This window comes from Oncorhynchus mykiss, chromosome 24, assembly GCF_013265735.2.
Source record: "Oncorhynchus mykiss isolate Arlee chromosome 24, USDA_OmykA_1.1, whole genome shotgun sequence".
In the NCBI taxonomy this organism is placed as follows: domain Eukaryota; kingdom Metazoa; phylum Chordata; class Actinopteri; order Salmoniformes; family Salmonidae; genus Oncorhynchus; species Oncorhynchus mykiss.
In genome coordinates this window covers 4,233,325-4,248,724 of record NC_048588.1, presented here as the reverse complement: position 1 = coordinate 4,248,724, position 15,400 = coordinate 4,233,325, and the positions used below count along the sequence as shown (strand labels likewise).

The window sequence follows — 15,400 nt, the reverse complement described above, 5'->3', positions numbered from 1 at the left end:
GGGGTAGAAGAGAGGAAGAGAGGAAATTACAGGAGTCTGATTAACTGACTCAATACAGCGATGGTAGAAGACTGGAGACACTGACCCCCATACACCACTCCAAACTGGCCAGAACCAAGGATTTCATCTGCAAATATCTGGTACACCATGCCAATGTCCTGGAGGAGAAATTGACGAAGGCAACATAAACATCACCGTTATCGTACATTTCATTATCATCATCATCACCACAATGTCCTTGGTAATGATTGTGAATGTATAATGTACGGTCGTGTATTACGACAGTATGTCAAGAGACTACTCACCACGTTCTCCTGGATCACACTGTTGGACACTGAGATGCTGACTGAAGCCTGTCCTGAGGATCAAAGAAGAAAAAAAAGAAAAAATGCTAACCATCCACACTAACATATACAGGACTCCCATCTGACCTTACGTGGGGTCACTACAGCGATAGAGTGTGTGTGTGTGGTAGGAGCTCTGAAACCAAGCTTCTGTTCCTCGACCTTTGGACTGCATACCACCCGTAAGCCTTTCACTGTAACCTCTCCCACAACACCAGCCCCCCTTGCCCCAGATCACAAACAGCAGGACTGTAAATCCAGACTAAGAGCTAAACTGATATCAGATCCAGACCCCGTGATTCTGTTCTTCAGATGGCCAATTTGGCTGGAACGTTAGGAACTAAGACACTTGGGAATGAAAGTTTAGCTAAAAACGTGATGTTGTATTTTATCTTACTGTGAGGAGTGTGTCCCTCTATCGGTGGTGCATCCTGGAAGATGACTGGCATGAGGGCCTGGCGAATGGCGCCCTCCCACGCCTTGGCAACCTCCCGTCCCACGCCGCTATTGGGAACCACGTTGCTGGGTGAGGGGGGTGTGGGGGGGAAGGCCTGGGCGGCGGTGGGGGGCAGGGCGGGGACGTGGACGTTGGGGTCCTCCCCCACAAAGTAGCGCATGGCTCCCATGACGAGCTCGAAGCAGTGGGGACTGGTGCCCGGAGGAACCAGGGTGAAGTCCCCTGAGGGGCGCACCTCCAGAATCTCAGACAGAGGAATCTCCTACAGGATATGGGTGGGTATGTTCACAAGTGAACATGTGAACACAAACGCGATCAAGACATTTCTGTTTTGATTCTAGAATTTTTCTTTCACTTTGAAAATGCTTCCTAAATAATAACAATAATAATGTCATAAACATGCATCTACATCTGTATCGCTTGCTCTTTGGGGTTTTAAGTTGGGTATCTACAGTATATAAGCACTTTGTGACCACTACTGGTGTAAAAAGGGCTCTATAAAATAAAGTTGATTGATTGATTGAGACCCTGGAGAATACAATACCTTATAGTACTTGTTGGTGGTGTTGTTCTGGAACAAGATGATGCACTTGCAGTCCAGGCGCCAGTAGTGCCGCTTTCTCTGCGGGGGGGGGGGGGGGGGGGGGGGGGGAGTAGGAGGAGTAGGAGGGGACAGGAGGTAAGAGGGTTCAAAGGGGTCAACCAAGGTTCACAGAGGGGTCAAAAGGTGAAGCTGTGGTCCAGGAAGGAGTGGTCAAGGAGAGGGATGGGCAAGTTGAGGGGTGGAGGAGAGGAAAAAGCAAAAGGGAGTGGGCAGGAAGAGAGACCACAGCAGTGTCAGAAAAGCCAGGACAGGTTAGCTTTGAGAAGGCGGAAAGTGTCCCAGGTCTGAGTTCAGGTAAACAGAAACACTTTCTAAGAGGAAGGAGAGAGAGAAGAAGAGAAGAAAAAAAAAAAGAGGCTGTGGATGTGAATTCAACACACGTCTCTCGAGTGCTTTAGTGCGGCAGGGAGCAGGTATTCACCATCTATCACACTCAGCCGGAGACACACAAACACACAGATGAAAAGGATGAGCATTAACGGCGACGGAGGTAGAAGTTATAGAGGTAAGATAAACTCCAACGGGAAAACACTGCAAAGAAGAGATGGAGGATAGGAGAGGCAGAGGGAACGATGAGCAGAGGGGGGGTCAGCGTCATGGAGAACAAACACGGAGAAGAAAACGTCTCGGAAGGTTCCAGAAAAAGAAGTAGAATGTAAGAGAGGTAACTACTTTAAAAGGATACCTAAAATCAACCATTTCTAAGGCCTTCATATACTGTGCGTTCTATTACCTTGACATCTATGACCCACGTACTAATTATTAGTTCAGTTTTTTTACAGTCCCTAATCTAAAGTGAGTGCTATTTATACTTTATAAATATGTTGTTTTTTTATAAATGGGGTGACCAGTGTAATTTCTCACAAATAAAGATGGGCATGCCATTGGTTAGCCGACTCAACGCCGCGATTTACGGTGGAGTTGAGCGGCGACTAGTGTAAATCGTGGAGTTGAGTTTTAAATCGGCTAGCCATTGGTAGACATCCCAGCAGTACCTGGTAAAAGAACAAGTGACGCTTAAGGAAATATAAATGTGGGAATAACTAGCTGACTAACGTTTACAAACGTGGGAGCAACGATTCATAAACGGCAAACACACAACTTATAAATGCCTTAGAAAAATGTTAATTAGGCGCCCTTAAAACAGAGTGGAATACGTTTTAGAAACGAAGTAGAAAGAAAAGAAAAAGAAGACGGAATCCGGTGTGGTCAATAGTATTACCAGTGTGTCCTTGTTGCTGTAGTGCACCATCCAGCCCTCTTTGATGGATGTGCTGGAGCGACGGGTGGTCTGCCTCATGGACTGAACCACCCTCATCAACGGGATGTTAGCGCTGAGGAACAAGCGGGACAGGGTTAGGTGGTCGGTGGGTGTGATGCGCGTGTGTGTGTGTGTGTGTGTGTGTGTGTGTGTGTGTGTGTGTTATTGTGCGTGAGCGTACGCGCGTACCTCTGGTCCCCGCCGACCCCATCCTGGCTACACTCGGGGGAGAAAGAGCCAGGGATGCTGCAGGCCTCGTCTGAATCGTCCGTCAGAGAAGACTTGTCTGAGTCGGCATACTCACTGCTGTAGTCCATAGGCACCTCGTGGTCCACACTGGGACTCAACATGTCTGCAGGAGAGAGGAGGACAGAGCCAGCACACATGACTACAAAGAGATGTAGAAAAATAGACAGAGAAAATAGCATAACACCCCCTTCCATTACAAAGCCCATTATACCAGTATGTGAGTAGGGCAGTACTTACAACTTCTGTTGTCTGAGAAAAAAAAGGTGTGAAGTACTATATAATATTAGGACTCTACATATATGTACTAATATTGCATATAATATTGGCAGGTATGGATGTGGGTACGCAGATCCACAAGCCACTGCGGCCCCTCATGACGAATTTTGTTTTTTTGTGGCCCACATCAAAGTTACTCATCTCTGCTGTAGACAATGTAAAAACTTTTTTTTTTTTTTTGTGCGCCGCCCTATGGGACTCCCAATCACAGCCGGAAGTGATACAGCCTGGATTCGAACCAGGGACTGTAGTGACGCCTCTTGCACTGAGATGCAGTGCCTTAGACCACTGCGCCACTAAAGTGTGGCTGAACAAATCACGGCCACACTTCTAACAACATGACACAACATGATACAACAAAAGATGCGTTTGGTCTTCTTTACCTCCTATGGTCTCCCCCAGACAGTCGTTGGGAACCTTGTACGCACAGCGCTTGTGGCAGTTGAACTTGCAGTCTACGACACAACACGGACAATCAACGCTATTGTTAGACAATTTATCTTCCTCAAATATGCACTCCAAATACACTAACCTTTGACACCATACTAACCTTTGCATTGCAGCCCTTGTCGGAAGAGGCCCCGGAGCAGCCTCTTGCAGTACTGGCACACGGTGGGGCGCGTGTAGGAGTGCACGGCGAACGTGTGCGGCACCTTCACTTTGCTCATCAGTATCTTGTCCAGGTGCACTGGCCGGCCCGTGTAGAACCGCCGCGCCTCGCTGGGGGTCCGCGGCTGGGGACGGGAGGAGACGGAGAAACTCAAATGATAACGCTCTACCCGTGGTATTTCCACGCATGTAAATCAGTGTTGGCTATCCAGAACTAATCACACAGAGCCAAGGTTAGAGCTCAATCCCATTTCAACTCAGTCGATTCAGGGGAAGTAAAACTGACCCCACTCCAATTCTTCCGAAAAGCAACAAGTCAATTTACTTCCTGAATTGATTGAATTGAAATGGAAGTGACCTCAACGCTGCACAGAGCAGTGTCCTAACAATGACAGACACTAAGTGGAGTTGAGTGGATGAAGTACCATCGGAGTGTTGGCGCGGGCCATGGGTCTAGTGGTGGAGGGGCTGGTGGACAGGCCCAGGGACGCTGACGCGGTACAGGTGGAGTTCGGGAGGGTCTGGGTGGTGTGAGAGCGGATCAGGCTGGTATCCTCCATGCAGGAGCTGACTGAGCTGGAGCCCACGCTGCTCAGGGACTCGCTGGTGGACAGACGCAGCGACTGGCTACTGTTCAGAGACGTGGTGGACAGGCGCCGCTTGCGAGCACCGCTGCAGTTGTTGGGGATGCTGAAGGCACAGCGCTTGTGGTAGTTCAATCCACAGCCTGCAGGGGGTGGTGGTGGTGGTGGGGGGGGGGGCGAGGAGAGAATTTTGGTATTTTATTAGGATCATATAAAATGTTGGTATTTTATTAGGATCAATACATACACAAACTATCTAGAACAAATAGGGGAGAGGCGTTGCTTCATCTGTTTTTAAAACCAGGTTTGCTGTTTATTTGAGCAATATGAGATGGAACAAAGTTCCATGCAATAATGGCTCTATATAATACTGTACGCTTTGTTGAATTTGTTCTGGATTTGAAGACTGTGAAAAGATCCCCGGTGGCATGTCTGGTGGGGTAAGTGTGTGTGTCAGAGCTGTGTGTTTGGGATTTTCAACACATGTTTCTTATAAAAAGAAGAAGTGATGCATTCAGTCTCTCCTCAACTCTTAGTTGAGAGACTAGCCAATAGAGACTAGCATGCATAGTATTTATATCAGCCATCTGTTTACAATGAAGTGCAAGACATGCAGCTCTGTTCTGGGCCAGCTGCAGCTTAACTAGGTCTTTCCTTGGAGCACTCGACCACATGACTGGACAATAATCAAGATAAGACAAAACTAGAGCCTGCAGAACTTGCTTTTTAGAGTATGGTGTCAAAAAATCAGAGCAACTCTTTTATTACGACAGATCTCTCCCCATCTTTGCAACCATTGAATCTATATGTTTTGACCATGACAGTTTACAATCTAAGGTAACGCCAAGTAAGTTAGTCTCCTCAAATGGTTCAACAGCCACACCAATCATTACCCGTTTCAGCTGAGGTCTAGAACTTAGGGAATTATTTGTACCAAATGCAATGCTCTTAGTTTTAGAAATGTTCAGGACAAGTTTATTACTGGCCACCTATTCCAAAACAGACTGCAACTCTTTGTTAAGGGTTTTAGTGACTTCATTAGCTGTGGTTGTTGATGCGTATATGGTTCACTCATGCGCATACACGGAAACACATGCTTTGTTTAATACCAGTGTCAGGTCATTGGTAAAAAAAATAGAAAAGAGGGCCTAGAGAGCTGCCCTGCAGTACACCACACTTCATGTTTGATATTAGAGAAGCTTCCATTAAAGAAAACCCTTTGAGTTCTATTAGATAGACAGCTCTGTGGAAGAGAAGAGGTTGAAAAGAGGTTGAAAAGCCATAACATACGTATTTTGAACAACAGGTTATGGTCAATAATATCAAGGCTGCACTGAAATCTAACAGTATAGCGCCCATAATCTTCTTATTATCAATTTATTTAAACAAATCATCAGTAATGTGTGTCAGTGCAGCACATGTTGAGTACCCTTCTCTATAAGCATGCTGAAAGTCTTGTTCATTCGTTTACAGAGAAATAGCATTGTATTTGGACAAACAATTTTTTACAACAGTTTGCTAAGAGCTGGCAGCAAGAGAAGAGAGAGAGAGACAGGGAGAGAGTGGCAGAAAGATAGATAGGCAGAGAGAGAAAGGAAGGAGAGGAGGTGGGAAGTTGAGGGGAAATTACTTTGCTGATGGCTACTTTGAGGAAAATGCACTTACTATCACTGAGATATGTGGTTGTCCCACCTAGCTATCATAAGACGAATGCACTAACTGTAAGTCGCTCTGGATAAGAGCGTCTGCTAAATGACTAAAATGTCACCATGCACATCTTTAGACAAAACGTTTATCAGGCAGGCAGAACAGCGCACCCCCCCCCCCCTTTCTCTCTCTCATACCATCACATTTGAGGCCCTGCCTGACCAGTCCAAACAGCATCTCTCCACAGTGGTCGCAGAAGGCCGGGGCACGGTACGAGTGGACGTTCAGGGCATGAGGCCGAATCTGGAAGTCCTCGAAGGTGGCCGCGGCTGCAGACAGACAACACAACAGAGGAACAACAGTAGTCAGTCAGTGGGTTTCAACCTGTCAATCACTTTAGCAATGATACGTTTGTGAATATGCTCTATGCTCCAGCATTTTGGAGTTGAGGCCAAATGTTTCATACGAGGCAATAGTACAGAAGGTCATGTTTTACTTGAGTGTATTTTCATACACGTTTGTTTTTCTGGTTAGAAATGAGAGTGCGGTTGTATCTAGTCTTTCAATTTGCATAAGTCATCAGCATTTGGACAAACTCACTTATAGTGTAGTCAAACATTTCAAAAGTAAAAAGCTTTGTATTTTGGTCCAATAATCCCTGCACACAATGACTACACGAAGCCTGTGACTCTATAAACTTATAGGACGGATTTGCTGTTTGTTTTGGTTGTGCCTCGGATCGTGCTTGGCCCAAAATCCAAAAATCTGGAACACGGAGCGGAATTTTAAAAAATGGCAGCTTCACCGTCCAAATGCATATGGTGTTGAGTGCACGGCGTTATGCACGTTTCCTCTGTCTCTACTTCGTGTTCATTAAAATAAGGGACGCGAGGGAAAGGAACAGAGGCGGTTAAGGAGGAATAAGACGACGAGAAGATCAGAGAGAATGAAAAAAAAAAGAGGGGAACGGGAAGACGAGTACGGGCGGAGGATGAGAGGACGGGCGGAGGATGAAAGGATGGGTAAGGGGGAGAAGAGGGACGGGCGGATGAAAAGAGAGCAGAAGTGGATGAGAGATTGCTACCCACCAGAGAGCACCACCTCCACCAGGTCTCCCTCCTGGATGTCCTGGGGAGCCTTGACCAGCTGCAGGATGTTGTTGGTGCCTGTGTCATGCTTAAATAGCAGGATCTTGTCATAGATGCCATAGAAGCCACACTCTGGGAACTACAACAGAGAGAGAGACAGAGAGACAGAGCGAGACAGAGACACACAGAGCGACAGAGAGAGAGAGAAAGGGTGACAGAGAGAGAGAGAGAGAGAGAGAGAGACAGCAAGAGAAAGAGAGAGAGACAGCGAGAGAAAGAGAGAGAGACAGCAAGAGAAAGAGAGAGCGAGACAGCGAGAGAAAGAGAGAGGCAGCGAGAGAAAGAGAGAGAGAAAGAAGGTTAATACCTCATTCATACATTTTTTATAATTTCATCATCTCTAAAATCAATGTAATCTCGGACAGTGCTGTACCGTCATAATGCATGCGAGAGGGAGAAGAGACATGTAACGTGTAGCCTACAGAAATGTTATATGGTGTCCCACCAAAATTGGTGAGATTTGAAAAAAATTCTGACAACACAGAGGCAAGTTTTTTTTGTTGCATAGTGACAGGCTGCAGGTGTGCCCCCAGTGGACAACTCTGCTCACTTAGTGAAGCGTTAGAGAAGGATAGCACAAGGAAAAGTGGGGGAACGTGCACACAAGCACACACACACATTGATAGGCCTATGCACGCAGGCACGCACACGCACACCTGGCAACTAGGTGGTGAGTTCGGGGAAAGGGGGGGTAATAAACCGTTTCCTGTTGTGTGTGTGGCTCTCTCTCACACACACACACACACACACACACTCACTCTTCTGAGAAAACCATGGGGGTCACATGGCAAACATACACACACACCTATAGTGGGCTCCAAAATGATTGACACCCTTGATAAAGATAAGCAATAATGACTATATTAAATAAATAATTCAAATACTGTATTGTATGCTCAACAAAATGGGAAAGTATATTATTTTATACTATTTCAATTGCTTAGAGAAATATATTTTGTTTAACAAGTAATACTTTTTTTTCTCTCAAAAAAGGTAGGGGTAGAAAATGACTGACACCCCTAAAGATTCTTAGAAATAAAGTAGTCAAAAGTTTAGTATTAGGTCTCATGTTCCTAGCACACAATGTGACTCTACGAACTTCCTGGATGCATTTGCAGTTTGTTTTGGTTGTGTTTTCAGATTATTTTGTGCCCAATATAAATGAATCGTGTCATTTATGAGTCCCTTTCATTGTAAATGAGAATAGAATATGTTTCTGAACACTTCTACGGTCACGTGGATGCTACCATAAATTGCGGATAATCCTGAGTGAAACGTGAATAATAATGAGTGAGAACGTTTCAGAGGGTCAAAGATCATACCGGTAAGACATGCGAACCTCCCCTGTTATTGGGAATGGTGAGAGGTTAGCATGTCTTGGGGCCATGTCAATCATTTCAGACTCCACTGTATATAATCCCAGATTGTATTTCAGATATCAAGCAGTTCAATGTATTGATAAGAGAGTTTGAAAAAGATACATTATAAATGGTGCAAAACGAAAGTATCAGAGTAGGCAGGTGTCAAATCAAATTCACAGCTGACTGAGCATCACTGTCACAATGACACTTCCCTGAGCAACGGAACTGAGAAGCAACAATCAAATCACATTTTACTTGTCACATGCTTTGTAAACAACAGGTGTAGACAAAATTCGTCCTTTTTTCCCCCAACAACGCAGAGTTTAGAATATATAGAAATAGTGACACGAGGAAAAAGTACACAGTGAATAATGAATAACAATGACAGGCTATATACAGAGAGTACGAGAACCGAGTCGATGCGCAGGGGTACGAGGTAATTGAAGTAACTATGTACATATACTGTAGGTAGTGGTAAAGTGACTAGGCAACAGGATAGACAATAGACAGCTCATACCCAATCAGGCATAACAACAGCTCAGCCAAGCCTGCTGATGGGAACAACAACACACACATCTTGCCAATCCCACCCTAAAAAGGAACACAATGTGCCCATTGGTCCTCCTGGATTAACACACCAAATCTGAGTTACGGACATGGCCAGTGACCAGTGATAGGCAAGGGTGCTCTGTTACATACAGACAGACATCATCGAGAAAGACACAGGGGTAACACTATACCCCTGTCACACACACACACACACACACACACACACACGAAAGCGTCAGTCAAAGTCACCTAAGCGAGCCTAGGTGGTTGATTGGACAGCCTCGGGCTCCTGAATAGTTAATATAGCCTGGTTCAGGTCAGCAGCACTATACATGTTCCAGGGCACGGGTCAACAGAGCTGGGACATGATCTCAACGCCCAGCACCACAAGAATACCCAGGATCCTGTATAAAACAGTCGGCATATACAGGATATGAAATAGAATGGCTTGACGGTGGCATCCAATGCAGAATGCTGGTAATGTTAGCAAGGGAATTGGCATCTGGGTCATTTATAAGAGCCAGGTGGTGACCTCTCCCATTCGGGGCGTGGCACAGGGATTTATGGGGTTAGGGGATAGGGTTACTCTTTTACTAGAAGAGAGGAGAGTAGGCCAATATGCTGGAACTTACATATACTGTAACATGAAATAGCTAACATCAGAACACCCGGGGCTGGTCAAGAGGAAGCAGGCCCTATGGCATAGCCTCGCTCTCGCTCCTACCAACTCACCTGGAGGGCCTGTCACTCCGAGGTTGACTTTCAGACTGACGAGGGGAATATGAAATAAAACCGTCAACTTCTGGACGCACTGGGAACTTGAATGACGCAACTCAAGTTCCACGTGGTAAAACGAGCATGAAACACAAAATAACAATTCCGGTCGATTTACAATAGACTGTATTGACCTCAATAACAGTTGAACCTTTCATTTGGGAGGTATTTCATGTGTTACGTGTCACGTCTCGAAATCAGACACAAACAAATGCATGTGGCAGATAATCACGCACGCCTCTCCGTTATTTTTGTATGATATTGCGTAAACTCCAAAACATATCGCAGTGTGTGTTGGGATAGCTCTTTGCTCTGGAGCTTGCAGCATTGGTCGAAGTGGTTATCAGAGGGTCTAATTAGCCCCTACACCCTCGATAAGTTTCACTCCCTAGTTTTGGGACACTTGTGGCGGAGGTGCACGTAAACAGGCAAATGGAGGGCCGAGAGGCGAGGGAAAGAGACTGGTTTGGGATTCAACATCTGTCTCTCTCCCACCCCCTCTACAGCCCATCTGGCCAGACCCTACACACTAACAGGAAGAGGAAGGGGGAGAAGGTAGGGAACTTGTTTGTCTGCCCTCTATTAAAGACCAACATTTGAGAAAAATGTGCACACTCTTGGCATTCTCTCAACCAGCTTCACCTGGAATGCTTTTCCAACGGTCTTCAAGGAGTTCCCACATATGCTGAGCACTTGGCTGCTTTTCCTTCACTCTGTGGTCCAACTCATCCCAAACCATCTCAATTGTGTTGAGGTCGGGCGATAGCGAAGGCCAGGTCATCTGATGCAGCACTCCATCACTCTCCTTCTTGGTCAAATAGCCCTGACATAGTTTTGATGTCTTCACTATTATTCTACAATGTAGAAAATAGTAAAAATAACAAAAAAATCCTTGAATGACTAGGTGTGTCCAAACTTTTGACTGGTACTGTAGGTAGCAAAAGTGTTGAGAAATAGATTATTGATGTGCCACTTCCATGGCACATGATTTATGATCTGATTCGCAAAAGAGCTTTTCAATTGAAATGATTATACAAAATTCTTGCCACAAACAGAATGTTATGTATATAGGGCATACAACCATCTCATCTCTGCAGATTTTTCTATGTAGAGACAGAATCATTAGATCAATTATTTTGGTATTTCCCCTATATACAGTAGCTTGTTCTGGAGACAGATATCATGTTTCAGACATTCCTGAACCTATCTTAAATTAACACTACAAATAGCACCGTTGGGAGATTTGGAAAGCCATAATAAATCGATCAATATTTTCAGTAAAAACATTATCATATATTAAAATAATACTTTTAGTAAAATATATGTATCTTTAACTTACCATCTTTAGATTGTATGAGATTAGACCGGTTCAGAATTTATGTGAAAGATCACAGCACAGTTGAAAAATATATGGCACATGGAATTCATAAGAGGGCGGTTTACGGAGATAGGTGGGATGGACAGAGTAGCTGAGGGGTGGGTTTACGGAGATAAGTGGGATGGACTGAAAGTAGCTGAGGGGTGGGTTTACGGAGATAGGTGGGATGGACAGAGTAGCTGAGGGGTGGGTTTACGGAGATAGGTGGGATGAACTGAGAGTAGCTGAGGGGTGGGTTTACGGAGATAGGTGGGATGGACAGAGTAGCTGAGGGGTGGGTTTACGGAGATAGGTGGGATGGACTGAGAGTAGCTGAGGGGTGGGTTAACGGAGATAGGTGGGATGGACAGAGTAGCTGAGGGGTGGGTTTACGGAGATAGGTGGGATGGACAGAGTAGCTGAGGGGTGGGTTTACGGAGATAGGTGGGATGGACAGAGTAGCTGAGGGGTGGGTTTACGGAGATAGGTGGGATGGACTGAGAGTAGCTGAGGGGTGGGTTTACGGAGATAGGTGGGATGGACAGAGTAGCTGAGGGGTGGGTTTACGGAGATAGGTGGGATGGACAGAGTAGCTGAGGGGTGGGTTTACAGAGATAAGTGGGATGGACTGAGAGTAGCTGAGGGGTGGGTTTACGGAGATAGGTGGGATGGACAGAGTAGCTGAGGGGTGGGTTTACGGAGATAAGTGGGATGGACTGAGAGTAGCTGAGGGGTGGGTTTACGGAGATAGGTGGGATGGACAGAGTAGCTGAGGGGTGGGTTTACGGAGATAGGTGGGATGGACTGAGAGTAGCTGAGGGGTGGGTTTACGGAGATAAGTGGGATGGACTGAGAGTAGCTGAGGGGTGGGTTTACGGAGATAGGTGGGATGGACTGAGAGTAGCTGAGGGGTGGGTTTACGGAGATAAGTGGAATAGACAGAGTAGCTGAGGGGTGGGTTTACCGAGATAAGAGGGATGGACAGAGTAGCTGAGGGGTGGGTTTACGGAGATAAGTGGGATGGACTGAGAGTAGCTGAGGGGTGGGTTTACGGAGATAAGTGGGATGGACAGAGAAGCTGAGGGGTGGGTTTACGGAGATAGGTGGGATGGACAGAGTAGCTGAGGGGTGGGTTTACAGAGATAAGTGGGATGGACTGAGAGTAGCTGAGGGGTGGGTTTACGGAGATAGGTGGGATGGACAGAGTAGCTGAGGGGTGGGTTTACGGAGATAAGTGGGATGGACTGAGAGTAGCTGAGGGGTGGGTTTACGGAGATAAGTGGGATGGACAGAGTAGCTGAGGGGTGGGTTTACGGAGATAAGTGGGATGGACTGAGAGTAGCTGAGGGGTGGGTTTACGGAGATAAGTGGGATAGACAGAGTAGCTGAGGGGTGGGTTTACCGAGATAAGTGGGATGGACAGAGTTTTTTTTTATACAAAGAATTGTGACATGTATGTAAAATGTGTGTAGAATGTACATGTAACAACAAAAAGCTGTAAAAACAAACAGGAAGAGGGAACCATGCGCTCAGCCTCAAAGCATACAGCACACACATACAACACATACGGACACACACACCCTTCAACTCTTCTTCTCCGTGGTACTAGACACCAAACACAACCTCCTATACACACTGACATTACACACGGCCTCCTGTACACACTCCCACAGTCCCTCCGTTTCCATCTCTGCTGTTAGTTAACCAAACACACCCTCTTTCTTTCACGCAGTGGGGAATCCACAACAGCACATTTTGAGGGAGGCCAAGAGCTTGGCTTGTCTCCCTGCCAAACAACACTGTTAGCCCACCCCACCCAGCCGGGTCTACTACTGAACAGGAGTCAACAACACAGACCGTGAGACACACTCCAGACCTGGCCTGTCCCAATACCCAGGAACCTTACTGCTCCCACACTAACCTTCCAACTCCGTTAGTCAACACCACACCCAGACCTGCTATAGTGCCAGACCCAGAACTCTGTCACCACAGACCTACTCCAGGTCATAAATGTCCATCTCCCCCTGAACCAAACCACAGTAGTGGGCCCTAATCACAACACACTGTCCCACTATCCCAGGACACCACACCCTGCCGTGCTGCTGCTGTTGACCCTAGCTAAAGAAAGACTCACACCAGCCAAATGACTCCACAACCACCGCCTTCCCACCCTTCCCCTCCGACCCAAAGACAGGCCCCAGCTGACCCACACTAAGCCCCGCAAGGCATGCTAGGGCAATTACTGTGGTTCTACTGGCCGAGGCAAACATAGGCCTTTAGCAGCTTCCAGTGCTCTCAACAACGCCTCCTCCTCACACTGTAGCTCTGCCGGCGTCCTCCTAGCCTTGATGTGGATGATAATGATAGTATTAGCCTAGCTGCCAGTGTCTTTCTGCTTTTGCCAATTTGGTTGGCCAAAACAAGCCGAGGCAACAACGTAGCATTGTCTGGCACGTAGGCTAGATGTGGTGGGGGTAACAGCACATCCTCTCTTTCCCAGTATCTGGTTTAGCATAGCGTATGGGCAGCATAGTATACTGAGCTTCTAAGCAGTCTGTATCTAAATGCATGGAGGCTATGTGAGTATTTATTTGCACAAGTGTTGTTTGTACAGTAATGTATTCAGACAATGGGAGTGGGTGCAATCATAGCTACTGGCAGATAGAGTTCGTTAGCTTGCCTGGAGACAGGGCTGTGTCTCCAGCAAGCATCTTTGTGTTGCCAAGGATTAGGTTTCCCGCCAGCTCCTCCTCAGGCCAATGCCTTCATTATGACTGACTGGTAAATTACAGAGGCCCTTCTCTCCCTCCCTCTCTCTCTCTCTCTTGATCCTGCCATATTCCTCCTTTGTTTTTCCTCCCCCCTTCCTACTTTTCTCCCGCCCTACTCTCTCTCGCCTCCTCTCTTTCCTGAATCCTCCGCTCTCTCTGCCTCCTGTCTCCTCTTTCTATCACCGTCATCCTCTGCTCTCCTGCTATTCCTGCTTCAGAATGAGCTACTACCCAGAGTGCTCAGAGGCTGAGTTTCCCAGCCCAAGGTAAAACACCTGACATGCATCCATCCCATCAGGACGCCAGGACTTTAGGGGCCTTTCCAACCACTCCTTCCAACCCCAGTAAATCTAGATTAAATACCTCAGGTTGTCGCTAATAAGCAATGATGCCATTGCCAATTTGCTCCGTTTATCCTGTCTAGCATGGCTGTCTAGCATGGCCATCTAGCTAACTGTTACTTTTTTAAACTCTGTTTTAGAATCTAACGGACAACTATAAAAGAAAAAGCTCAAACCAAGTTTATTCGCTCACTGGGCCAGAGAGCTGAGCAGACACAAACGTGTTCCCAACAGCACAAGTATATAGACCCCACTTTAGGCGAAGTCTCCTCCTCTTCTCTGACCATAACAACCTTTGTTGCTCGGCAGGAAATTAAGTGACGTGGGTAATAAACTGTTCCGTATCCCTTCATGTGACCTGACCTCGCCCCCCCCCCATTCCTCACTGACCCACAGCTCTCTACTTTTATCAGTGACCGCAACCACGGCTCATATCCAACCGCGCCATATACATCCCTCCTACAGATAACCATTCACTTCTGGCGTAGAAACCAGACTGTGGCCCTACTCCTTTCCATAGGACACCTGATGTCTAACAACAACAGGTTCCGACAGAACGTAAACCTCCTGCATTCCCCGCTCTCCCGCAGTACCGTGAACAAAGGATATTTCATAGTTCAAGTTTAGAAGTCAGAACCCATCACTAACAAGCCATGATACCATTGCCAATTTGCCACGTTTCTCCTTTCTAGCATGGCCATATAGTGACTACGCTCTACCTCCTTCACTGGCTCCGACCTCTTCCTCCTCCTCCCCGTCATTCAGAAGCCAAACAAACATGGGGAGAAATGTGTCCCCCGGTGAGGTGGGTTCATTCCCTCTATTAGCAGATGAAGTTAAAGTTGCTGTTGGCTGTGTCTGAGGGGAGAGAGTTCTGTCTGGACTGGCTACTGGCTGGAGAGGCTCTGCTGCTGCGTTTAAAATGTTAAGACGATCACAGTCTCCAGGATTTCTGGGTTTGGCCTCCTCCTTCTAGCCTGGGCACTAGTCTGTTTCGGCTCTCTTGCCAACTCCATGAGGATTTGTCATGTCAAACATGTTCGGATTGACAATGGAGTAGGAAAAGGC

At 46.6% G+C, this 15,400-nt stretch overlaps 1 protein-coding gene across 2 annotated transcripts in view; it reads right to left on the bottom strand.

Moving 5' to 3' along the window:
• Nucleotides 1-15,400, bottom strand: part of LOC110503492 (serine/threonine-protein kinase D2) — a 60,566-nt gene that overhangs the window by 12,787 nt on the left and 32,379 nt on the right. The window contains exons 1-12 of one of the 2 annotated variants that reach the window (XM_021581827.2): nucleotides 10,506-10,524; nucleotides 7,120-7,258; nucleotides 6,229-6,360; nucleotides 4,226-4,527; nucleotides 3,742-3,925; nucleotides 3,575-3,646; nucleotides 2,856-3,018; nucleotides 2,628-2,739; nucleotides 1,346-1,423; nucleotides 742-1,063; nucleotides 306-358; nucleotides 86-158 (exon numbers count right to left, since the gene is read on the bottom strand). In XM_021581827.2, the coding sequence (XP_021437502.1) occupies nucleotides 86-158; nucleotides 306-358; nucleotides 742-1,063; nucleotides 1,346-1,423; nucleotides 2,628-2,739; nucleotides 2,856-3,018; nucleotides 3,575-3,646; nucleotides 3,742-3,925; nucleotides 4,226-4,527; nucleotides 6,229-6,268 (1,399 nt within the window). In that variant the 5' untranslated portion in view covers nucleotides 6,269-6,360; nucleotides 7,120-7,258; nucleotides 10,506-10,524. Of the gene's footprint in view, nucleotides 1-85; nucleotides 159-305; nucleotides 359-741; nucleotides 1,064-1,345; nucleotides 1,424-2,627; nucleotides 2,740-2,855; nucleotides 3,019-3,574; nucleotides 3,647-3,741; nucleotides 3,926-4,225; nucleotides 4,528-6,228; nucleotides 6,361-7,119; nucleotides 7,259-10,505; nucleotides 10,525-15,400 lie in introns of those variants that run through there. The other variant, XM_021581826.2, reaches the window with a different exon arrangement.